The sequence below is a fragment of the Grammomys surdaster genome, unplaced genomic scaffold (genome assembly GCF_004785775.1).
Source record: "Grammomys surdaster isolate TR1022 unplaced genomic scaffold, NIH_TR_1.0 149, whole genome shotgun sequence".
Taxonomy (NCBI): domain Eukaryota; kingdom Metazoa; phylum Chordata; class Mammalia; order Rodentia; family Muridae; genus Grammomys; species Grammomys surdaster.
In genome coordinates this window covers 285264-311519 of record NW_021604607.1, presented here as the reverse complement: position 1 = coordinate 311519, position 26256 = coordinate 285264, and the positions used below count along the sequence as shown (strand labels likewise).

Sequence of the window (26256 nt, the reverse complement as noted above, 5' to 3'; positions counted from 1 at the left end):
TCTCTCTCTCTCTCTCTCTCTCTCTCTCTCTCTCTCTCTCTCTCTCTCCCTCCATCTTTAATAAATCCCACTCCTGTGGAACCAGTCTTGTTGGTTCTTTTCCCGTGGAACCGGTCTCGTTGGTCCTTACATTTGGTGCGTTGGGACCTGGTCTGAATTTCTTGGGCATTGCCATGGCTTCGGCCGGTCACTGAGGGGGCTTCTGCAGGCCACCTCAGTGGCTCCACATGGTCTGTTGCCATCACCATCGCCACTGCAGCTGTGGCCATCGCCATCGTGGCCGCCACAGCCGCCGCCATCGCAGCGGTGACGGTCCCGCAGCCGCGACTATAGCTGCCGCAGCCACCACAGCCCCCTGCAGCCATGGTTGTCACCATTGCCACCGCAGCCCCGCAACCACTGCAGTGACCGTCGCCGCAGCCGCGGCCATTGCCACTGCAGCCCTGTGACTGTCTTGACCTCCACCCTGACCGACTGTAGAGAATGCAGCCGCGACCGTCACCACAGCTGCGACTGTTGCCACCGCCACCACAGCTGCCCCTGCAGCCGCCCTTGCAGCTGCTCCCGCAGCCGTCATCTTTGCCACTGTTGCCACAGCCACCGTCACCACAGCTGCCGCAGCAGCCTCTGCGAAGCTTGCCGAACTTCAAGCACGTGAGCTGTGCTGCTGCCCGCCCCCACGCGGTTCTCTGCCGAGTGGGCTAGTATCAGGCACACAGACCCCTGGTTCCACCTTCCAAATACCAGACCGCACAAGCTCTCATGCACACACTGGCATTTTAATCAGTGAGGAGTTTCTGGTTCTGGTTCGTGGGGAGGGACCCTGGACGCCCAGATAGTGCCTAGCCAGAACTTCCTGGACTATGGGGTTGGCTTTACATTGCCCCAGTCCATATGACTGGCCTCTAGCTGAACTATGACCTAGGACTTTGGCCCATTGAGTGATTTCTCCCTCTCGGAAATAGCTCCCAGCCCACCCACCCCCAGCTCTCGAAGTTTCCTGAAATCTTGGTACCAGGTGGGCTATTTCCTGGTTGACGAACTTCTGGTGGGTTAGCTTGGCTGAGGCCCTTATATGATCTTGTGACGACCTGATTATATAAGCTGAGCTTGATTTCCGTTACCAGCTTTTCGTTAGGGATGCTGACTGATAGCTTGGTAACAGATAAGATCACCCAATGGGTGCATCGTCTTTGTCCGTACCCTCAGACATCCCACTGGGGTGTGTACTGAAAAATCTTTAAGATTAATGCCTGAGTTGAGGCCATCCAAATTAATACGCCTTTGCAATAAGGTCTGGATTCGGTACCCTTTAGGTAATGGGCTAATGTGACCATTAATGGCACCCTAGACCCGATTATTTTAAGGAGTCTTAACACATACTGCCAGCAGTCTGGTAAATGAAAAGAAGTCCCTTATGTCTGAGTATTCATCTACCTCTGTTATACCTCCTCCATGTGTTCTGCCTGCTCCCCACCCAAGGTTCTCTTAGCCATGACACCTGACCAACCCCCAGATGACCACACACCTTTGGACCCAGCTGATGAACCTCCTCCCTTCCATCGCAGGCCTGTTTCGATGCCACCGAAAACCCAAACTGCTACCTCGGTTTCTTCTCAACAGGGTGCCTCTGAGTCCACTGGCTCAACCTCCCCAGACCCCTCCCCTCCTTCTGTGTCAGCTGCAGGCCATACTAACCGCCCTGCATTGGCATCAACCTTCACACCTCCTATCATGAGTTCCAAGGCCAAGGGTCCAACTCCTTCTCCTCCAGGGACACCAAAACCAGCGTCTATTCTTCCTCTAAGGGAAGTGGTTGGTGTTGATGGCCTGGTCAGGGTACATGTCCCCTTATCACTGAGTGAACTCTCTCAAATAGAGAGCAGACTGGGATCCTACACCTCTAACTCATCTGCCTTCATCAAAGAGTTCCAATACATCTCTCAGTCTTACAGCCTAATTTTCCATGATGTTCATATGATTCTCACTAATAACTTACTTCCTGATGAACACAGGCAAGTTTGGGATGAGGCAAAAACACAAGCAGACCAGATTCATCAAACAGACGGGACTTATCCAATTGGATCGGAAGCTGTTCCTGACCAGGATCCTCGATGGGATTATAATTCCTCAGGTGGTATCTTAGCCAGAGATAGATTTATAACATGTCTTTTGGCAGGCCTGAGGAAGGCGGCATTAAAGCCAGTTAACTTTGAGAAACTCCAAGAGGTTGTCCAAGATAAACAGGAAAACCCATCTCAGTTCTTAGAACACCTTACAAAGGTCTTACTGCAGTACACTAATTTGGACCCTATAAACCCAGAAGGTAAGCAACTTCTTATGACCTTTTTTTCCCCCCAAAGCTACCCTGACATAAAAGCTAAACTTAGGTGATTGGAGAGGAGGCCCCTAACTCCACAGGCAGAAGGTCTTGGCACTGGCCTTCAAAGTGTACCATGAGAGAGATGAGAAAGCCTGAAAACAGAAATACCATATGCTGGCAAAGGCTATCTGACCAGCCTCAGCCATTACCCCAGACTCCTGGTCTTTGAAGGCTCTGGGACCACCTGGGCCCTGCTATAAATGTGGTCAACATGGTCATTGGGCGAAGGCCTGTCCTAACCCCAGCAAGCCAAGGGGACCATGTTCCAGGTGCCATCAGAGGGGGCACTGGGTACTGACTGCCCTCATGTCCCTTAGAACAGAGGGACATCGCTCCCAGAAAACCCCTCAGCTGACCTTTTAGGGTTGGCCATGGGGGACTGATGGGGCCCAAGCTCTCTCGACCCGACCATGCCTATTACTAGCAGGGAGCCATAGGTAGATATTTTGGTGTGCAGAAGAACCATTTCCTTCCTCTTGGACACTGGGGCCACTTACTCGGTCCTGACGGAGTTTTGGGGACCCACCTCACCTTCACGTTCTCCTATTGTTGGGGTAGGAGGACAACCTTACCTTCCTCACCAGACCCTCCCACTTAGTTACATTTTTAGGGGTGTGCCTCTCACCCATTCCTTTTTGGTAATGCCTACATGTCCTGTCCCCTTATTGGGAAGAGATATTTTAGCTAAGTTGGCAGCTTCTATTTCCTTTGCTCCAACAATGCACCTAAGCCGAAGCTCGCCAGCAGTTCCTCTGCTCCTCCTTTTAGCCAGTCACCCTACTATCGCTAACATGTTATTTCCCTTACCAGCTTCTCAGGTGGACCTCCGAGCTTGGGATGTCCAGAACCCCTCTGTTGCTAAACATCATTCTCCCGTTGTTATCCAGTTACTGGACTCTACCAGGTACATCTGCCAAGCCCAATACCCTCTTTCTCTCCAGAGCCTCAGGGGACTTAAGCCTATCATTGCTGACCTCTTAAGGAAAAAACACCTTTGACCTACCTCTTCCCCCTTTAACACCCCTATACTGGCAGTTAAGAAACCTAATGGTACCTATCGACTGGTTCAAGATCTCAGCCACATTAACTCTGCCGTAGTTCCCCTCCATCCTGTCGTAGCTAACCCTTATATGCTTCTCTCTACTATCCCCTCAGGGACTTCTCATTTTTCAGTCCTAGATCTCAAGGGTGCATTTTTCCCTATCCATCTAGGCACCCAGTCACAGGAGACATATTTGCCTTTACCTGGACAGATCCTGACACCCATTTTTCTACCCAACTTACCTGGACTGTTCTACCTCAGGGATTCCAGGACAGCCCACATCTGTTTGGGCAGGCCTTGGCTTCTGATTTAATCTCTTTATGTCTTCCTAGATCTAAGATTGTACTTTAGATGACGTTCTTCTCTGTAGCCCCTCCCTAGAAATTAGCCAAGCTGACACAGCTGCTCTTCTAAATTTCCTTTCCAGTCGGGGCTACAGGGTCTCACCTTCTAAAGTCCAACTGTCTACTCCTCAGGTCACCTATTTGGGACTAACAATTACCCCAACCCACAAGGCTATTACCTTAGATAGAAAGAACCTGATTCAGTCTCTAACTGTTCCTTCTACAAAGGAAGATATTTTATCATTCCTAGGAATGGCTAGCTTTTTGTGTTCCTGGGTTCCTTCCTTTTCCCTATTTTCTTGTCCCTTATATGAAGCAGCATTAGGCCCCACCCATGAACCTCTTCTCAAACCTGTCACTAAGCCCTTCCAAAGGCTCCAACAGGCTCTCCTTAAGGCCCCAGCCTTACATCTCCTGGACCTTACTCGTCCTTTTTCCCTCTACGTAACTGAAAAAGAGGGAGTTGCCCTTGGAGTCTTAGGTCACCAACTGGGACCATCTTTTGCACCTGTAGCATACTTGTCAAAAAGACTAGATCTAAGTGTCCAGGGATGGGCACCTTGTATTCGTACCTTAGCAGCTGCTGAACTCCTTATTTGAGAATCAAAGAATCTAACCCTGGGATTGCCTATAACCGTCCTCTCTTCTTACAACCTGTCACAGCTCCTAACTTATAAAGGTTTACAGACTCTACCTCCCTGCAGGATTCTCTCTCTTCAGGTAGCTCTAATAGAAGTCTCCACCCTCACCTTTCAATCATGCCCACCTCTTAATATTTCCAATCTTCTTCCTCGACCTAACACTGACTACTCCCTATCTCACTCCTGTACTGAAACCTTAGAGGAACTATTATCTCATCCTTCACACATACTGGAGGGCACATTGCCTCCAGCCATCTATACCTGGTATACAGATGGAAGCTCCTTTCTACATGAAGGGACCAGGAAAGCTGGCTATGCCACAGTGTCAGACACCAAGTTGGTAGAGGCACAGGCCCTTCCTGCTCATACCACCAACCAACAGGCTGAATTAATAGCCCTTACCCGTGCCTTCCAGCTGGCACAGGGACAAATCCCTCAACATCTACACAGATTCCAAATATGCTTTCCATTTTCTCCTGTCTCATGCTGCTATCTAGAAGGAGCGTGGGTTACTTACCACAAAAGGAGGATCAGTAACTAATGCAAACCAGATTATGGCCATGCTAAAGACTTCTCATCTCCCCATAGCTATTGGGATTGTCTACTGCAGATCCCACCAGACGGATGACTCCAAGGGAAACAACCAAGCTGATGAGGTAGGGCTGTGGTCCTTAAGGACCTAGACTCATCTCACTCTCCCCAGGAGATTCTTACACTACAACTCACATCCCCACCTACACCCCCTGACACTCGTCAAACTCTGTCCTATCTTCACCAACTCTTTCATCCTAACAGCCAAGCGTTGTCTTATTTTGTTAAGACTCACCTACAGCCTACTCCTGAGGACTAAAGTTTCCTAAAGTCTATCACTGCTTCTTGCAAAATCTGTCAAATGTCAGATCCCAAGTCAAGGTATCATAGCACTCCTTTTCCAACCATCAGGCTAGAGGTTACCTTCCTGGAACTGACTGGCAACTTGATTTTACCCACATACCTGCTGTAAAACGTGTCAAGTACCTCCTGGTCTTGGTGGACACCTTCTCATACTGGGTAGAGGTTTTTCCCCACAACTAACAAAAGGGCTCAGACAGTCTCTGATCTCCTCCTCAGAGAGATCATCCCCCGATTTGGTGTCCCCGCCTCCCTCCAGTCAGACAATGGTCCTGAATTTACTTCCCAAGTTTCTCAAATTCTATCTAAGGCCCTAGACATCCCGTGACATTTTCATATTACCTACCACCCTCAATCCTCAGGTAAGGTAGAGAGAACTAACCTCCCTTTAAAAACCACTCTTGTCAAGCTGTCACAGGAACTTCGCCTTGACTGGGTAAAACTCCTACCTCTGGCTCTTTTCAGGCTATAAGCCCTTCCCAAGTGGCCTCTCCTCATCTCACCCTTTGAACCCATGTATGGATGTCCAGTCCCAACTCCTGGTCTTTCACCTAAATGTTCCCCCCTCCCAGACCATCTGCTTACCCCATTACTTTGCCACCTCCGTTCTCTCTTGTGGAGCTTTGCTGACTGCCATCTACCTCGACCACACACTGTCTCCTGTCTACTGCCTGTCAACATCGGAGACCAAGTGCTTCTCTCCCCTCCAGATCATCGGCCCTCACCTCTCTCTCCCAAATGGCAGGGCCCTTTTAAGGTAATCCTCGTGACCCCTACAGCTGCTAAACTTGAAGGACTCCCTCATTGGGTCCACTTATCTCACCTCAAGCCTTTCACTCCTCCACCTGAAATTGACTCCTCTTCATACACGTCGACTCTAACAGGACCGTGCTCTATCAATCTCCAAAGGACATCGAGACCACCCACCTTGTCCTCAATCCCAGAAAATGAGACTCCACTCAGGCAGCCAAGCTCGACCTCACTGGACTAGACATGTGTTTCTCATCCTCCCTCTGCTGCTTGTTTTTATCCAGGTCAGCCCTTACATCTGGATGTACAAGGTTCAAGAGACACCCACAGATAACAAACAGTCTTTCCAAACAGGGTCAGAAGACTGCTCCATAGCCGGATGCCAAGAACCAATCCAAATTGCCACCATCCCTATATCCGTTATCCCATCTAAATATTATGTTCTCTATACTTGCTTTCTTTTTGCCCATGTAGAAGAGTATTGGTCTTTTCAGATACATATACTAGGTTCACAGACCAACCACTTCGTCTACCAACACTGCAAGACACTTGTTTCTATATACAAGACCTGCAGGATTCCAGCTGTGGTGCTTCATAACTGACGGGTGCCAAGTGTCCTGACAGCTAAAGAAGATAGTCTTCACCAGTTCTCCCAAGAAGAATGCCATTTTTGGGGGAACGATTACCAGTCACTGTCCACAGAAGAGCCTGATACACACATCCACCGAGTGGGCCCTGATGGCTGCTCCCCTCAATGGACTATGCCCCTACACAGCAGGAAGTAGTTTAAGAGACATGGCGCCCCAACTCCTCTTTCACCATTGGCTTCCCCTCTCCTTTTTTCTTTTTTATAATAAGAAAAAGGGAGGTATGTTGGTATAGGTCCAAACTCAGTGCGTCAAGGACCAATGAGACGGGTTCCACGGGAAAAGAACCAACAAGACCGGTTCCACGGGAGTGGGATTTATTAAAGATGGAGGGTGAGGGTGAGAGAGACAGCGAGAGAGAGAGAGAGAGAGAGAGAAGATGGCAGAGAGGAAAGAGAAGAGGTCGGGGAAGCTCCACCTGTTTATACAGATGAGGATGATATTGCACTGAGTTTGGACCTATACCAACAGCCACTGTTTGAAATGTTGAAAAATCAAGCTTTCAATTTGTATACTCATAGTCAGTATATAGCTCATGGTTTGTAATTGCTTGAAATTGTTCCTTTTTTAGATATTGCTATTTCTCAAATTTTACAAATATAGCTTAATTTAAGAAACATGTACAGTTCCTTAACTTTATAAGACATTTAAGAGCTCATACTGGATTGCCTGGACCCCAGGGCAATGCCTCAGTAGATTTGTACACCAGGCAGATTATAGACCTTACAGAACAATTGACCATACAATCTTATTCTTTACATCATCAAAATAATAATAGCTTGAGACAATAACTTGATATTTCTAGAGAGTGTGCAAGTCAAATTGCAAAAACTTGTTCTCAGTATCCTCAATTCTTTTCATAATGGTGTTAGTATGGCAAGTGAATGTTACTCATTTCTAATTTTTGAAAATTAAAACATGTACATGGGACTTGACACCTTTTCAGGCTTTTTTTTTTTTTTTTTTGGTTTTTTGAGACAGGGCTTCTTTGTGTAGCCCTGGCTGTCCTGGAACTCACTCTGTAGACCAGGCTGGCCTCAAACTCAGAAATCCGCCTGCCTCTGCCTCCCAAGTGCTGGGATTAAAGGTATGCGCCAACACTGCCCGGCTCTTTCCAGGCTTTCTAGTTGCAACTGCTTTTAGCAGGAGAAGCAACTAAAAATGTAATTAGTTATTGCCTACATTACCTTTCAATGCTTGGTGTTCCATATCAGATTAAGAGAGAATATGGAACTGGCTATTGAAGTCATTTGAGATGTTTTGTTGACAATTTAATTTTACCCATATTACTGGATTCCTTATAATAATCCTCAAGGACAAGGTATTGTGAAACAGGTATCATGGAACTTTAAAATAACATCTTCATAACTCTCTGAGTGTGGGAGGAGCAGCTCTGGTGCCTCTACCCTAGTTTTGAAGAAACTCTAATGAACTGGCTTTTAAAAAAAGAAAAAAGGGGGACTTATATCCCAGAAAGGCTCCCCGAGAAATACTCTCCATCATGCCTTGTTTGTTCTCAATTTTCTAAATCTGGATGCTCATGGCAAATCTGATGCCTCTGGCATCCTGAGACCAATAAAAATTATGCCACAGTTACGTGGAAGGACCATCCTACCTTTAAATGGAATGGCCAAAACCCAGTTCTCATATGGGACCGAGGATCGATATGTCTGTTTGATACCAAAGAAGGTGTGACTAGATGGCTGCCAGAAAGATTGGTGAAACAAACAGATATCTCCACAAAGCCAGACCCAATTGTAGATAAAATGGATTAACAATTGAGATCCAGGGGAGAGAGATCTCCCTGAGAATTCCTTTTTTTTTTTTCCCTTTCCAGATAAAAATGAGCCACCCGTGATGTATGCTGTTGGAGGTTCTGATCCCGATTCAGGCCTACTCAGAACTACTTTGCACTACTAATTTGACTACTCAGAACTTTGACGGCCCATTGACATCAAACTGCTAGAGATTGGCATCACTAATCTGGAAAAATCCCTCATCTGCTTTTCCTTCAGCAAGGGGGGCTCTGTGTCACCCTCAAGGAGGAATGCTGTTTTTATACTGAGTCAGTATGGCCAAGATCAGAGAGAGATTAGAATGTCAAAAGAAACATCAAGAACAAGAAAAACTGGTTCTCTGTCTCTCCTTGGCTTACCACCCTTCTCCCTTCCATCCTGGGTCCAGTGGTCAGTCTCCTTCTCCTTTTGGCTTTCGGCCCTTGGGCCTTTAAAAGACTCACTGACTTTATAAAACAACAAACTGACTCTATGGCATCTAAACCTCTACAAGCACATTATCACAGACTTGATCTGGCTGATAGAGGCTTGGCTGAGCCTTTTGATGACATAGCTCCTTTAGGAGCTGCATGGAAATCAGATCTGTGCATGTTGGTTCGGCATGGCACGGACACAACATGGGTACCTGCAAGGGGTGCGTGATGAGGCACCACAGGGAGAGGACCCAAATTGTCTGCTTCTGAGTCCCCCAAAAAGCAAACCTGATTGCATAGAGGTAGGTGTTGATTTCTTGTGTCTCAAAGCAGCTGGCTAGGACCCTCGATATCCTACATGGCCCATGAGACAAATAACCCTCTCCTCCCCCAAAAGACACCATTACAAATGATACTGGGAGGATCAAGTCAATACTTTACCCTTCTGGTTAATGCCCATTTATCTGCCGATGAGATTTCTTAATGTCCACATTTGCCTGCCTGCCTTGTTTAAAATTGCTAAAAGAGAGGAGATGGTGGGAGCCAAACCCAGGAAGTTATCTGCTGTTCTGGAAAGTCTAGTCAGTTCAAGGTTAAGAAAAGACTTTTGAGGATCTCAGGTCCCAGGAACTCAAAGAACGTCTGATATTTCCTGGGAGCCAGTTATGACAGTAGGATGGTCTTGGGAAATGAGGATACCACAGTGGGATGGTCTTAGACATGGAGGATTCAATAGTGGGATAGCCGTGAGCAATGACCCTTGCCTAAGCTTCCCCTTTTGCTGTGTCTTTATAACCTGTCCCTGAAATTAAAGTTTCAGAGCTTGATCAGAACCCCAGACTTGCTCTCATTCTTTGTGTCTCTTGTCCCTTCATTCTTTTGCCCCTTTCCTAGGGTCTTGTTGAATCCCTGCAGGCTGGGGCAAAGACCCTAGTACCTGAGGGGAGATAGGCCAAGCTAAGCAGATCAACAAGACTATTATAGGCAGGGCTGAGTGGCTTCTGGGTGGCGGTAGCTTCATGAAGGAGGGATTGGAGGTGATGAGGACATCAGTGTAGTTTAAAAAGAATCCAGAGGTGTTGGGTGGGGTGGTGCAGGCTGGCTAGGGTGGGTAAACAGACCAGACCCTCAGACTGTAGATTTTGGTCTTAGTTTACGATTGACCAAAATTATATTTTTATAAGCACTGGGCTCTGGTTTACGGCTCTAGGTTTCAAAGAAAAACCCTTCCTGTCTCCTGAGGCAGCCAGGAGGGACTGGATCCAGGCTTGTGGGCCAAGTAGCAACCTGTCTGAGTCCTGCTGAATGTTGGGGTGAGAGAGTTGTGGAAGTTTCCTGAAGAGGTACTCTACATTATGAACCTGAGCAGCCTCTTGGGACAGAATGGAATGTGAATGGTAACTTGGGACATCAATTCAATTGTCCCTGCCTCTATGAGAACACCTGCCTGCTCCACAGCTGCTCTTAGTCAAAGCTACCCCTCTATGAGGCCTTGTCTAGCCTGACCACTTGGATGTGCAGCCTGCCAGCCAGGCAGATATGGAGCAGCAGGTTCCAGGGCAGCTCCTGTGCAAACTGAGCCAATATGTGTACCTGTTCCAGATGTTGCAGCCAGAGGGCTGGAAAGCAAAATGTATTGAATGCAAATACCCTAAGGATGATCCTTGGCCTTCTAGTGCCCACCACCAGGGAGTGTTTCTACTCCCTCTGTGAAAAATCCATTGTGTACAGCTTTCTGGAAGTTTCTATCTCCGAGTTCTACCCTGCGCTGGAATCTCCCAGGCCAAGTGGCCTGAAAAGGGAGGGCTGACTCTGAGGTTTTTCCACTCCATCCTATTTTCCTGATTTCACTAGGAGAGAGGGTTCTTGACAGTTCTCGACTTGTCGGTCACATAACAGGCAAGTGACTGGCACATTGGATAAGGGATAAGTCAGTCTCTGATAACATGGTGTCGGAACAGACATAAGCAGGAAGCACAGAACCTCTCTCAGATGCTGTCTTCTAACTGGGTCTTGGTGTGGGTTCTAGAGGACTGCTGAGGGATTCAAACTGAACTGTGAACAAGAAGCTCTCAACACTGAGTTCCACATCTCCATTCAAACCACCAACACACTTTGTGAGTACTGTGGTCTTTCAGGCAGCCACCACCTGCCTACTCTGCCCATGCTCCTGAGCAACCCAAGGGGCGATGGCAGTACTCACCCCAGCTGAGAGAAGTTGTAGAGGGTCTGCCACAGTCGCAGCATTTGCCTGCAAGTCACAAGGGCTTCCTCTGGGCCTTTCAGCACCTGCTCCAGCTTCACCTTGGTGAACATCAGGCTATGGAAAGAAGAGATACAGTCAGCAGGGCCTGGTAAGGCTTTCCTCCAAGGATGGCCCTGGGGAGGATTCCACACCACCTGCTCATCTCCCCAGCCCAAGAGGGCACAGCCTCTACCATATCCATCAGATGCTAGCTTTTTCTCTGTCCCTCAGTTTTTCCTCATCCTCATAACCAAACAATAAGATACCTTTTAGTGTTTGCCAATGCCTGCCTCACTCACCTACCTGCTTTGATCAGACAGTATCTTGCCCACCTCTTACAGTAATCAACTGTGACTCAGCTCTGCCTGGAGTATTCTGCCCCTTTACAAGCTCAGCTAGCAACACCTTGAATCCTACTAACACATGGCCAGGCTTTATACTTCTGTGCCCTACATAGGGGCACAGGATCAAGCCTCAGCAAGAGCCACAATAGGAAAGTAACTTCTTATTGTGTCTCATGTGTATGGGTGTTTTGTCTTGCATGTATGTGTGGGCCATGTTCCTGTAGTCAGAAGGCAGCTTTCAATCAGTACCCTGAACACATCAGTGGAAACCAAAGCATTTAACCCAGATCATTAGCACTCTTGTTCATTAAAGTACTAGGGAGAGCCAGGAAGCCTGTGGTCTCAAGTGCTAGCCTTTTCTTGTTATTGCCTACCTATGCTGGGAGACGGTGCCAGGCAACATGGAAGTATCAAGTGTATCGACGTTTTGAGATCAACACACTGGCAATATATTTTATACACCAGGTACCTAAATAACTTTTGCTGTATAGCTGAGCCTCTGTGACCCATACAAGGCTGTGGCCTAGTTCTCAGAGTGAGGCCCTCTGATCCATCTTACCACTGCTGAGAGAATCAGAGGGACCACTGGGCCATAAACTTCACAAGAAGCATGGCTCGTGTGAGCACACAGGCTCCTGGGATGCTGAGCTGCATTGTGGGACCCACTTGAGGTGCCCAGGCTGCAGTCTGACCTAAGGAGGCCCAGCCTTACTTTTCTCTGTGCAGAGACCTGAGCCTCCATGTCTGTCCACTGGCCCTTTGTAACTCTTTTTAGACTATGACTTGGTAGGTAATAATGAAGAAGGTGGAATTTACCCTAATGTGCTATTCAGAAGATGGTCTGGGTTCTGGGCACACATTCCCCTCCCTCCCCACTCTTCCTCAAAACTGCCTTTTGTGTTGCTGAATATAGCATCTGCCCCCTCCCTGCCCTGGCCTCCCCTCTCCATCTGACATCAGCCTGGACTTATTTCTGATAGGCTCTCATGTAGCCTAGGCTCACCTAAAACTCACAGTATGGCTGGGAATGCCCTTGAGTTTTGGGCCCTCCCACCTCCACCCACCTCCATCCACCACGTGCTGTGATTACAGATGTGTAATCCCCTTATGAATGAAAACTTCCAAAGAGGCTGCATCCGGCTGTGAGAGAGCAGACCTGGAAAGAAGCCTGTCAGCAGAGATGGGCTGCTGATTAGAATCTCATCAGTACTGTGGAGAGACTGGAATGTAGCAGGCCCAGAGGCTAATTACTTGATCTCAGAATAAGCTCTAACCTCCAGAGGTTGCCCACGTCTATGTTGGACTTAACATCTTGTGACAGTAAATAAAGAACTTTTTTTAGAATCTATTGACTAGCAGACAACTAGCTCCTACCAATCTGAAAGCTAAGAATGTCACTAGACAGCAACTTAGGCCGATAGAATAGCCCCCCCCATCTCAGTGAACCTGTCTCTATGATGTACCCAACCAGTGAATTTTAAAAGTTTTCGGGATTTATGACTTTGTTTTGTAAAATTATAAAATCTTTTAAAAACTGCTTCCACGTTGGAACATGGAATTTCGGGTAACCTAAATCTGTGCTCTGGGACACTCAAAATGGCTACAGGATAAGCTGTCTCTTATTCCCTTTAAGATAAGAGCTATAATTTTTATGTCAACATCCTGTTTTGAATAGTGTTGGGGTCTAGACCCCAGGCCTTGCATGGTACAAAAGCATTTCTACCAACTTTTTGATTTTTGTTTGGTTTGGCTTTTGAGATGGGCTCTTGCTATGGCCTCCTGGCACACCTGGAATTCTTGATGTAGACTAGGCTTGAAGTTGTGGTTGAGCATCTTGCCTCTGGGATCACAGGTATGCACCACCATGTCCAGCTCAACCTTGATTTTAAACCCCACTTTGCCCGGCCCTTCTGCAACCTTCCTTGAACATTATGCTCATGACCCACCTTCTGCCTGTCAGGTCCTGAGGGTAGAAACTGGGCAGAACAAGGGCTCAGCCAGGAGGGAGGAGCTGCAGAGGACAGTGGGTGCTGCCTGCCTCTCCTTCCCCAGATCCCTGCAGGGTCCAATATGCCAATGTTAGGAGGTGCCTCTGCTTTTGGGAATATGAAGTAGAAGATACAATTTCTTCTTTAAGGTAATAATTAGAGTGCTATAAATATCAGCCTGCCCAGAGAATCATGCGCTGTGTTTTCAGAGCTGATTCCAGAGCAAGAGAAGGAGCAGTATCTTGCTAGTGCCGGATGACGAGGAGGAGTGTGGGAGAGTGAAGGAACTCAGGCTGGGCAGGAAGACAACTGCACTCAGAGCCAAGGGTTAGGGAGGTTCAGCCTAAGCCCACCTTCCCCTGGGTACCAGAGCATCAGAGTTCCCAGGGCAACCCAGCCCCCAGGCTTTGGGACTTTCCACAGACAGCCTTCTTAGCCATAGATCTCTTCCCATTGCTGCCACTGAGTCACACTTAAGTCCCTGCCTCAGAGCTAGGATGAGTTCCTGAAGACCGGTGAGAGGTACCATGAGCCCTGGACAGAAAGGGTGAGCTGGATAAACAGCCTCCATCAGTGCAAGCTGTATCCTCCCTCCCAGTGGCTGACATTCCTCTAGCTTGAATGACCTGGAGTGGGATTTCTCAACTCAACCACATCTTCTACATTGGGCAAGAGCCCCAACAATCACTCATGGGTGTGAGCCTCAGGCTGAGGGTCCTGAAGCTCCAAATTAGCTCCTGAGGAGACTTCCTAGGCTGGAAGTTGAGAACTGCCGGAGGAATACAACAGAACTCGTCCTGCCGAATGTCTACACTATCAGTATACGGGCCTCAGCATGGCCCTCAAGGTCTTCCAGTTTGAGTTCTACTTCCCATTCCTGCTCCCCCCACTCCCATAGGCCTTGGGCAGATTACTTGGTGGCAGCAGCTCCTTGACACTTTTCCCTGCTTTGTTTCTTGAAGTGGCTTCTGCTGGGGTTCAACCTTCCTCCTTGTCACATCTGGCCAACTCCTACATAGATGTCACCCTGTAGCTTTTTCTGTATCTCCATATGGCTGTACATTCCCCTTCCCAATACAAGTCTTCACAACATCCAGAAGTACACACTGCTGGCCTGTCTCAAACTCAGTGTTAGACGTAATGGATCTACAGACTCCGGATCTTTAAATGACTTGAATCCACTGCTCAGGAAGGCATTCTTTATCCAGCTCAGACTGCACAGGCTGATTCCTGCCCAGCTGTTCAGACAGAGCCCCTGGTGTGCCATCGTGACTGGCTGCAGTTATAGTTTCAGCCTCATCAGAACCCAGTGCTTCCAAGGGTGCTTTTGGGAGGACAGCCAAGGCAGATTGAGCAAGCCTGTTTTTTTCCTACCTTCAGACACATCATACATCATACAGATGAGTCTAAAATGTCTTTAACTGAATTATAAAAACTTTAGGAAAAAGTTCCAAGGCCAAGGTCCTCCTTCAAGAAACCGCTAGGTAACCTTATGTATTCAGCTGGCACTTAATTACGTGCCATGCCTCTCTTGTCTAAAAGTTTAATAATGAAGATAAGTTTAAATGAAGTTATTTCTAGTCAGATACTCCAGGAAGAAGTCTGTGGCCGGGCCTGGTATAGGTGGGAAATTCACCATTTATCTTTGTGTCCTGCAGTTTATGCCCACCTGGCTAGTAAGTTTCACCAGCTCATTCACCCCACTCAGCAGGAGTGTGTCTTGCTTCCCCACTTCCTGGGTTGGTACTCAGCATACATGCTTATAGAGGAAGTCTTGTCACTTGACTTCTTATAGCTGCAGTGTGGGAGGGATTCACAACATCAGGCAGACAAGACACTGACCAATTCCATTCCAAACTGCTCACAAGCAAGGTCTTACCTCACAGGACAGGCTCTGTGGAGGAGCTGTGTGCTCTAGGTGTACTGTGCACATTCTAGGGTTGATGTGCAGGTGCCTGGCTCTTTCTGACTAGGGGTTAAGAGTTCTTCATCTCTGGGGTCAAAGGCAAAAAAGTATAACTGAAACTTCTCTACAGGACTAGAATACCAGAATCTACTGGGCCCTGAAGAAAGTTATTCCAGGAGAGGGATGGTCAAGTTTAATCATTATTGTTCTTAAAGTGCATCATGAATACTGGCCTTGGAGACAGAAACTTGAACCAATGACCCACCTCTGTTGAGCGTGTCACAGGTTCCATATCTGTAAAACAGGAGGGAAATCGTCTACTCACAGAGTCTCTGCACGAGGCTGAAACCCTGATGAGCTATGACCAGCAGCTGAAACCCCAGGGAGAGCACAGCTGTCCTGAATATCAGGCAGACTTCCTGCTTTGAACCTGAGACTTATCAGACACAGAAGAAAGAAGGCTCTGGAAAGTGCCTGAGCTTTCTGGCCTGCTCAGTAGTTTGGAGGCCATGTGACAAGTGGGAAGCACCCTCCTTGGTTGTGATGACACTCTTTCAAGTGTCTGGTCCTAGCAGGGAGCTAGGGTGCAGACAGAAGCCCACTGTCTAGGAGCTCAGCTCTCTTGAGCATGCCCCAGACTCTGGACCCCTGGCACACATCTTAATTGTTACATCATGTAACAAGATGAGGGAGTCACCCTGGCCCTGTTTCACTTCCTGGCAAATGAGATGTGAGGTACTACATTTTTTTCCAGCTCTACAAGTGTTCTCTACAAGAGCCCTGGCCTGTCCAAATGTGTCTGTGCAGCTGCAAAGCAGAGCCGGCCATGGAGCAACAGAGGTTGTCCAGCGGCTGCACACAGTTCCCCTTGAGGACTGTTATCTGTTATTCTCAGACCTGTCTTCCTGCCAGGCCCAGGTTTGTCTAGGCTGGTTAGGCCCTTATGTTCCAGTGGCTTTCCTTCATACTCAACAAACCAGCCTGAGCCACAGCACAGAAGATAGTTGAATCGGAAGGATTCCTCAAAGCCTCTGGATGTCCCCAGGGGCCAGAGCAATTTCAAGGAAGCAAGTCTTCAGGGAAACTTCCAGAACATCCCATTCTTCCTGGCCCCACTGGTCCCCACTGTGCTCTGGAGGCCCTGGGAGGCTTTTCTTGTTCTCCCTGGCTCCTTGAAGGGTGGTGGCAGGTGTTCAGAAGGGGACATTATCTCTTTAAAGGACAGTAATTAGTAATTCTAGCTGATGGCTTTCTGTGCTGTTTGTTTTAATGAAGAGTTCTATTTTTATAGGAAACGTAATTGAGTGGAGAAGCAGGGTGTTCTCTGAGTGAGGGCCACACTAATGTAAAGTCTAACTCCTCAGGCCAGAGCTGAGCACAGTGGAATCCACAGGAACGGTTCCCTGGCTTCCCCAACTTGGCCTCAGAGAGCTGAGCTGACTTTGATGACACTGGCATCCCTGCTTGGAGCCAAGGAGTCTGGGGTATGACACGAACTTAGAGCCCCATCCATGCCCTCACCTGTAAAATGCAAATGGAAACAGTTCTGATCACTCCCAGGGCGGCTGGGAGGAGAACAACATCAATGCAGGAATTCGATGCCCCAGGGTTCCAAATAGGTCACAGTATCCAGCTACCAGTTCTAGTCATCCCTCACCAGGTATTTAATCTTGCTTGATATGTCACTCCACTTTGCCATTAACTTCTTCATATCAGAGTTATAAGGTCAAGTCATAGTGGGTGTGGTAGTGTGAATCTATGCTCCAAGCACTCAGGAGGTAGAGGCAGGAGGATCAGAAGTTCAAGGCCAGCCTAGGCTACATGAGATCTGGTTTTATTAAAAACAACACCAATAAAAAGTCAAACCAAAACAATTAAGCAGGACCAGGGCTGTGAGGTGCCTGAACCCTCCAGGTTCCCTCCCTTTCTCTTCCTTCTACCCCAAGAATCCTGCCAATCTGAGGGTCTCCAGCCTCACACCCAGCCTCCGCCCTCCACTGGAGCAGTAGGCAGAGCAGAGGCTACAGTCTCTGCCATGGAGAGGCCTTCAAACTTAGATAATACAAGGGAGAAAGGTCAGCATTGAGTCTCCAGTGCAGCAGTTTAGGTCTGAAATGTGAACGCTCCAAGAACAGAGGTGTCTCTGGGGAGCAGGAAAGTAACCAGGAGGGCTAAAAGGCAAGGTAAATGTCTGGAGGAGGTACAGAGGTCCCCACTTCATGAAAGAATAACAGGATGGGCTCAGAGACAGGGAGGAACTGTCCTCCCTCCACCCAACACTAGCCAATTCCTCTAGGTTCCCATTCAGTCTGTAATCACCAGGCTTTTGCAAGGAGGCCCAGACCTTATCTAGGATGCCAGGGTCATGCTAAGTGATGCAGGGTTCCCTAGATCCTCCAAATTCCACTGCTCTGGGAAAGCCAGGAGGTCAAAGGGCTGATTACTCAGGCACATGCTCTTTGAGGGTGTGATTTTTATAGGGAATGGCCTCCCTGAGAGGGGAGGGGTCGCCCCTAATTTTATTACTTTCCCTCAGACTAATCTTTAACACTCAAGGGATCCTCTTTAGCAGTTCTTAACCTTAAAGCTAATGATTTTTCCCTGGTATGGAGGATTACTATGACCCATGTTCCCTAATCCTTGAAGGCTCACAATGATCCTCTGCCTCTTAAATTTAACTCGATCTGACTTTGAAGCTTTAAAAAGCAACAGCCCAAAAGTCTCAGCTTCCCAGAGTAGTAACTCCTGGCCTTCAAAGGCCTCGCTCCACCTGGTGAGGAGCCCCAGCCTACAGATCTGGCACATGGTGCCTGAACGTACTGTTTCCATCTGTGTACAGTATCAACTGCCGCTGACCCTACCCCACCAACCTCCCAATGTCCTACCACAGATCACTTAATACCCACCCTGATAACCTCTCCAGACTTGAACACAACTCATACAACAAAGGGCCTTGCCATTTCAGGTAGACAACAAGGGTAGGTTCTGGCCTGATATATAGAGCCTCAGTCTCTGCATCTATGGTTTTCATCCAGTGTGCTAACCGTGATGGCTTCCCACTAAAGAGGCAGGCTCTTGTGGGCAGAGCAGTTAACGAAAGTACAGGGCTCTGTCATAGGTCTTCTCAAGTCACACAGAAGGAGACCACAGAGGTGCTCATGGGAGAGCCGAGGAGAAATGCTGAATGTCAACCCCGGCTCAGCCAAGGAGGAGCTGACCTTTGAGAAGGATCCGAGGGTGCCAGTGATTATGCCTGGCTTAGCACTTCCTTGGTCTCATGGCCAGAGAGTCCTGGCTACTGTCCCCATGCACTGTGGCAGCCAAACATGTTTAATGAACCCAGCAGAGTGATAAACTATGCTTGTGTTAATACCTTTGATCCCAACCCCCTCCTCAAGTGTTGGTATTTTAAGCATCCTTTTGATGTGTCACAAGTCCTTAATAAGAACAATCAAATAAACACACTGGGTTTAAGGCAGAAGTCCTAGGAATCTGATTCCTTCTGCTTGGTGGACTGCCCCTCCAGAAATATGTCATATGCAACCTGATAAATAGGGGTGTGTGTGTGTGTGTGTGTGTGTGAAGGGGGTACAGGTAGCTCGGAGAAATGTTCTGGAGGCTCAACTTCAGCCTTGACTGGATCTAGCTAGAGTCTGGCTCCAGCTAATACCTAGTTATATCACCTCAAACATTTTCCAAAACAGCCCTGGTTTCCTGGGGCAGATGGATGCAGCAGTTCCTTTGTTTATCTGGGGCGAGCACTGACTTGTGGAGAGGGCCATATTGTTCCTACACTGGCAAGCTCCTCTGGGGCTTTGACACAATTCCCTCAGGGCTTCCCAAGTCTCCTAGGAGTAGGGGCTGGGCCAGCAGGGGCTCTCAGGAATGCCTATTGTGTCAGATAAGGGGTGGGTAGGTGGCCCTGACCCTGGTGGAACTAGGAAAAAAACACATTTACTCTCATGTCACTTGAGGGCCCTGGGTCTTCAGAGTCAGCCTGGCAGGCTGCAGGACTAGGCGGGGAGATGGCTGACAGCTCAGTTATTGGAAAGCTCCCATCCTTGGCCTTGGAACTTTGTTTGGTTTCTATGGTGACCTTCACTACAAGGGCCTGAGTAAAGCTGAAGGAATGTGTTACCTAAAACCATCTCCCTACAGTGCTCATGGTGGTCCATCCCTCCCCACACAATATCCCTGTTCCTCCTGGACACTTCCCAGCTGCCTCTTCCATGGGAAGGACAAGTAAAGACAACTCTGTGCCTGCTAAAATTCTCACATTCCCCACAGGTTGGGGCCTCCTGGCCGCCTGGTACATGTGTCCAGGGAAGCCCATAGGAGTTCAGGAAGCTGCTGGGGTATCTGGTTCCCACCAGGTTCACACTGTCCCAGTGGAGGAATCAGGCTCTGCCTCATCACGTTTCTGCCTTTTTAAACCTTAGCCGTGCTAACCAAAGGTCATCCTCCAGCATGGGCATCAAGATCCCCTCCACTCGGCTTCATAATCCCCGAGTAAGAAGGGTTTTCAGAATCTGGACTCCCCAGAGGCTGGGTTCTGCCTTGCATGCCACAATGGGGCCTGTGTGGGAACAGTGACTGCTCCTCTGTGTCACTCACAGCCAAGTCCCATCAGGATCCCCCTCCTTCAGCTCCTAGCTCACTGTACACTGTCAGGGCCAGGTGTCAACAGGACTTTGTGGCTTTCCTCCACAATGGGACTTTGGACACAGCGGTCCACCAAGCCATGACCTCCAGTCCGTGTCTCACAACACACTTGAGAAGCAGAAGAGGCAGGGCAGAGTTTTAAATTTATTTTAGTTAAAGAGGAACACATTGCTGCGTGTGGCAGATAAGTAATAGAAGTGACTCAAGGCAGTGACTTGATTGGCTCTCACTCTAGGGTAAACTCATAAGATGGGGGTTCGCTTAGGGGTCAGCTTCCTCCTTTGTCTAGGCCTCTCCTAAGCAGTAGCAGGCAAAGCAGCTACCCCTACACTGACCTGATGGCATCTGTCCTTCATGGGGGACAGTTCTTGGGTCCACTGAACTGATTACTTTGCAGAAAGGAAAGCCTTTAGAAGGCTAGGCCACCAGGATAGCTGCTGCAAGGTACTTGGTGGGAGACAGCCCATATCACAGGCCTGAGAACACACTTTGTTAGGCATGATGTGGTCAGGCCAAGGCGGGTTGCTTTGTGTTGTTTTGCTGAGCAATGTTTACTGGACTGGTGGTTTAATTAACTGCTAGCAACAGCTGGAGTCCCGCATGGCCTGCTCCTAGCACAGGGGCAGCCGGAGAAGCAGGACACACAGTCAATCGAAAGCAATGACATTTTTCAGTGATCCTTGACCCATAATGGACTCAATGACATTTACTGCTAATCCATGGGCTTCTGTACTGCAGGGTTTCATCTGTGGGGAACAGTTTTAATTTATTTGCAAAGGGACCTGGTCACTGGATGGACTTGGCATGCAAGTGTGTGTGTGTGATTTTTTTTTCTATAAGAAAGATTTATTTTCTCACACTTTGGTGTCCTGAATCCCATGAGTTCCTATCTGGTTAGTTTTGTAGCCTTTTAGGGCCAGTTCAGATCAAAGTAGAGCTTGAGTCTGGAAGCTGATAAAGAATGAGTTCTCCACATCATCTGACCCCCACTAATCGAGCAAAACAAGTGGGGGAGTTCCCCTTGGGGCAGATTATATTCATTCCCTCGAGCTCTGCAGAACTACACTCTGTTGTAACAGGGAACAATACTGTGCGGGGTCTCACACCTCCTGCTGCCTCTCCGTGCAGTCTCTGTCAGTGAGCAGTTCTCATGGCATAGGCTGCCCCCTTAAGGCTCTTCCTGTGGAAGCAGAGATACTATTTTTCAAGCAGCTTCATAAGAACATGAGGGCAGGGAGTGAAAAAAGAAAGCACCAGGGAGTGGGGACAGTCAGCCTACACAAGGGCAAATACTCACTTACGTCATCAACACTTGGCTCTGGGGTCCTGGCCCCTTTAAGAACCTGCTGAAAGCTATCTCCTTGAAAATAGGAAAGTTCTCATTCATGTACACCCTTGGGGCTCCTCTTGAAAGGGTGGGGTTGGAGTGGTAGGCATCAAGCTCTACGACCAAACCTCTCCATCTGCCTGTGAGGATACTCGGGGAGAACAGGGCACATCCTGGGGAGTGCAGCTGTGCAGAGCAGTGGGGCTCACTCACACCACAGGGAGTGGGGGGCTGCCCAATCCATTCCCTGAGCAGGTCCATGAGAGGGGAGCCAGTGGGAGGAAGCATCTTCCCAGGGTGGTCCCAGAAGCAAAGAAGTAGATCCTAGTGCACCTCACACAGCTTGAGGTTCAAGCAGACTTCCAGCAAGGGAAACAGCCTCCCAGGACAGGCTAGGGAGAGTGCACTGGGCCAGTAGAACATCCAGTGCTGAAGCCATGAGAAGATGCTGAGAGCAAAGTGGGAGAGCCAGGATGGGAGGCAAGGCTCTTCTACCTTCACATCTGGGTTTTCATGAAGATCTGTTTGGAAAGGACTTGAGGCCAAAGAACACTTAATGCTGCTGGGCCAAGCACTTTTAACCACACTTAATGCTGTGGGGCCAAGCACCTTGGCTGTTCAGTGCTTCTGTTCAGGCCTGACAGTGGGTAGAACATTTCTTCCTTTTCCACCCAAGAGTTCTAAGCTTTTTTCCTTGAATGTTTCTTTTCCCACTTAGTCCAACCAGCAGAGTAAACACACACACAAGCACACAAATATGTGCAGGCATGAGGAGATACTAGCACACAGACCTTGCAGCAACGAGTTAGGAATTGCCAGGCAGGTGAGGATAGTCTAGAAAAAGCAAGGTACCACTGGGGAGAGCAGAGGCCTCTTCTCACCTGGATTTTTACTGAATATAAAAACACAGGGTTGGGAAGATAATTGAGTGGGTAAAGGCATTCACTACCAAGCCTGAAGACCCGAGTGGTATCTCCAGGACTTACCTGATGAAGAGAACTGACGGCCTCGAGGACACTCTGACATCCACACATGTGCCATTGCACATGTGTAAATTAAAAATAAATAAAATAAAACTACCACCTGGTATTGCTGTATTACACCTGGGTTTTCCGTTGCCCACATCTGGTTGATCTGCATTTTAGAATCCCTGAAGTGTCTTAGGATCATTTCTCTAAGGCTGGATGAAACAAGGCTCAGAACCCACGCTATCCCTCAATACTAGGATGGACTATCAAAGTAGACACATGCTCTACGCTTTTGAACAGCTAGGATCCACTGGGGCAGGAGAGTGGGGTAAGTGGAGGGTCAGGAATCGGGCTAGGGGTAGGTTAGATTACAGACAGTAGACAGTCTGGAGACACAGGGAAGAGGCTCAGGGGTCATCAGTCATGACATCCCCCATGGTCTCTTCACAGAGCCATGCTGTGGCTTCTGTCCTGGTTTGATAACAGGTCACTTTATAGTGGGTAGGGGAAAGAGACCCAATCCTACCCTACCTGCTGCTCCCTGACCTAGTGCAAGGTGAACTCTGCTCCAAGAAGCCGGGCATGTGGTTGGTGTAGTAAGTATGAAGGGTCAGGGCCATCCTGAAGGAAGATAACTATTCCCTCAGCTTCCAGAAAAGGATGCAGTTCGGATGGTTCCTCTGCCCTCCACCAGCCCAGCTAGCTTTAGGATTTCATCCTTGGCTGGTTGTGTCAGGGTCATGATTAAGTCACACACCTTACCAAGTGGTACCCCCAGGACTAGAGGGCTGGGTGGAAGAGCTAACCTGTATACACACAATCCACAGCCTCTGTGTGGGGGTCTAGGAGCTCCAGCTCACGAGTCCCCACCGAGCACCTTCTGCAGAACGCCACAGCCCCTTGTCCTTCCTATGCCTCCTTGTCGCTCTGCCCACAAAGTTTCTATGCAATGGACACTATACTCTGTGTACTGGCTGGCAATGTGACAAGCTGAGGCGTACAAAGCAGCCATACAGTGACCAAGCCAGCCCTCCACGAAGCACCGACCCAAGGAGACTCACTTGAAATTTTCAGGATGCTCGGTAATGGCCATATTGATGACATCCAGGGCGTGCTGGTGATGCTTCTGGGCAGAGAAGAGCAGTGCTAGCAGGTGGAGAGCATTGGCATCATCCCTGCACATCGTCAGGGCCTCCTGAAGATGCTCCATGGCGCTGGAGATCTGCAAGGAGAGATGCCAGTTTAGGGACCTTAAGACCAGAATGGAATGGCTCGGCCCTACTCAGGTAAGCCAGGGACACCAGAAGCAAGCATCTTGAATGGAAGGAATAGGGAGCCTTAGGTATAGGCTGCCCGCCACAAGGGGAGGCCCTTCCCAGAGCTTGGCTAACAGGGTCAACAGAGTCCCACTCAGGGGTGCTCCAGTGTGACCAAAGGCAGTGTGTGAGCTAGACAGTAGTCTTGGTTTTTGTACTTAATAGTTAAGTGTTGTTCTACAGTAAGATTAGATAGGGAAAATGGAGCCAGAGCCCACAGGGCCAAGAAAGCCATGGAAAGGGGGTGGAGAAGCTACCACAGGTGAGGCAGAGCCTTTCTCTCAGGTGGGGCAGATCTGCTGCCACACAAGTGTTTTTGCCTCCCTTCCTGCTGAGGGAAGGACAACAGGCTCCTACTGCTTTGTGTCTGACAGACAAGCAAGGAAGATGACACAACCCTGGCTCTGCCAAACCTTTGCTCCAAGCTGGAACTGGGAAAAATCTGATGGTCTCTTCTGTTGAGGAAGCTCTACTGAGCACAGCACGGCTCAGGATGGACCATAAGATCTCAGTGAATGCTGCTTTCCTCCATCCAACTGTACCAAGTACCTTCCCCCTTCCCCTCGCTGGACCACAGAGGTCAGTCAGTAAGTTCAGTGAACTTTTCTCACGTAGGCTGGCTTGAGAACCCTTTGCATGGTCTGGGAAGTTTCCACAAATATTAAGGAGTGAAAGAAATTCTGATAGTCACCAATAGAAATATGCTCCTACCAAGGAGGCTGGGTTGTCCTGGTGTGTGCCCACCCTTCACTACCTCCTCCTTCCCCAGCAAACAAGGTGATCTCTTGCTCCCAGCACACCTGGGGCTACCTGCCACCTGCCTATTCGAATCAAAACAGCTTGCTCTTTGGGGAAGGATAGGCTGTTGGAGAAAGCAACACCTTATTTGTGAATTTGAAAGATCTGGGTCTCTTATCCCTGGGAGTTCCTGCCTCTTGTAATTCCATTTCCTGCAGGCTAGGTATATACCTTACTGAGATGAATCAAACTGGTAAGGTACACACAGCATGCTTGTGTATCTTTTAACCCCTTGTCTGTTCAAGCATAAGCCCACACAGCCTGCTAATGAGGGGCTCAGTGTAGGGCAGTGGTTCTCAACCTTCCTAATGTTGTGACCCTTTAATACAGTCCCCAACCATAAAATTATTCCGTTGCTACTTCATAACTGCATTTTTGCTGTAATGTATTTTTGCAGCAATAAATCGTAATACCTTATATGCAGGATATCTGGTATGCAACCCCTGTGTTGGTTGCAACCCACAGGCTAAGAATCTCTGATGTAGGCTATCTCTCTTAAACTGCAGGTTCAGAGTGTTATGGTGGGATCTAGCCTATCATCTCCCTCCTCAGAGTGGTGTTCTAACTCAGCTCAGTTCCCCAGAATGCATGTGGCTTCCTCTTCCTGCTGCCTCAGTAAACAGTGCCCTTATTGCAAGGCCTTACTTCTGTCGGAATGCCCATCCATTCCCCTGGCTTCCCCTCAGCCACCTACCTACCCCTGGCGGTTGTGGAGGCTGTGGATACATAACCAGAAGAGAGGACTGAGAGACATCGCACCAGGTAGGAAGGAGGAGGGTTAGGATGGCCTGTTTAGGCATCGTGCTGGCTACAAGCCCAGCACAGATCAGGCTCCTCCATCACTCTGTTCATGCTCATCACAGCAGGGAAAACAACCTTACAGGACACCAATGGAGAAATATCCTTCCCACTCAGCCTCACAGGACCAAAAGTTTTGGCTCCTGAGTAGGGTGGAGCATATGCACCCAGCTCCTCCACTGCTTTGCTGGTACCTAGGGTGAGGCAGGAACACTCCTCTGGTCTGCATTTCCTCTGCAGTAGGATGTGGTCAGACAGGCAACCTGTGGTTGCTCAGAGGCTGAGGTATGATACACACCCTACAGAGTACCAGCTCAGTGGGTTTTTCAAAGACTGTGTTTCCCCCTTAAGCCTCTTAAGATCCCACAACAAAGAAACTGTCGTATTCTTCCTGCTACCCCAAGGGCGAATGCCCACTGGCAGCTGGCAGCTGTATTAGTTCTGCATTAGGCTCTGTCCATATCACGGCTCGAGATTTTTTTTTGTTTTGTTTTGTTTTGTTTTAATGCAGTTCTGGAGACCGAACCCAGGGCCTTTCATATACTAAGCTTGTGTTCTACCACTGACCTATACAGAGTCTTCTAAGAGTCTTGCTCACACCAGCTTCATGTGTTCCCTGTGGTGCTTTGGATTCCCACTGGGCCAGCCTCATCAATGGTCTCCTTATGGTCTCTGAGGAGGCCACAAGCACCAAGTGCCAGGTCTGGAATTGTGCATAGGGCAAGAAAAACATGAAGAAGCAGCTACCATCTTAGTTTATGTGACTCTCCAAGTCTGGTCCTTCACAGTGATTCACCAGACCAGACCCCAATATCCTAGGTATCCAAATCCCCAGATGTTAGAGATCAGGGCAGCCAGCCATGCTCTAGGCAGAAAGAGCCAGAAGGTAGGGTCACAGAGACCCAAATGGGTGATGATTCTAGCTTAAGAATCCACTCAAGGCCCTCAGCCTTCTGAGATTTTCTAGATCTGAGAACTGAGGAAGTAAGGCCCTCCT

At 48.6% G+C, this 26256-nt stretch overlaps 1 protein-coding gene across 1 annotated transcript in view; it reads right to left on the bottom strand.

Moving 5' to 3' along the window:
• Positions 1-26256, bottom strand: part of Ttc7a (tetratricopeptide repeat domain 7A) — a 107533-nt gene that overhangs the window by 25400 nt on the left and 55877 nt on the right. Inside the window, exons 15-16 of the mRNA XM_028765082.1 lie at positions 23409-23569; positions 11111-11227 (exon numbers count right to left, since the gene is read on the bottom strand). Of these exons, the coding sequence (XP_028620915.1) occupies positions 11111-11227; positions 23409-23569 (278 nt within the window). The remainder of the gene's footprint in view (positions 1-11110; positions 11228-23408; positions 23570-26256) is intronic.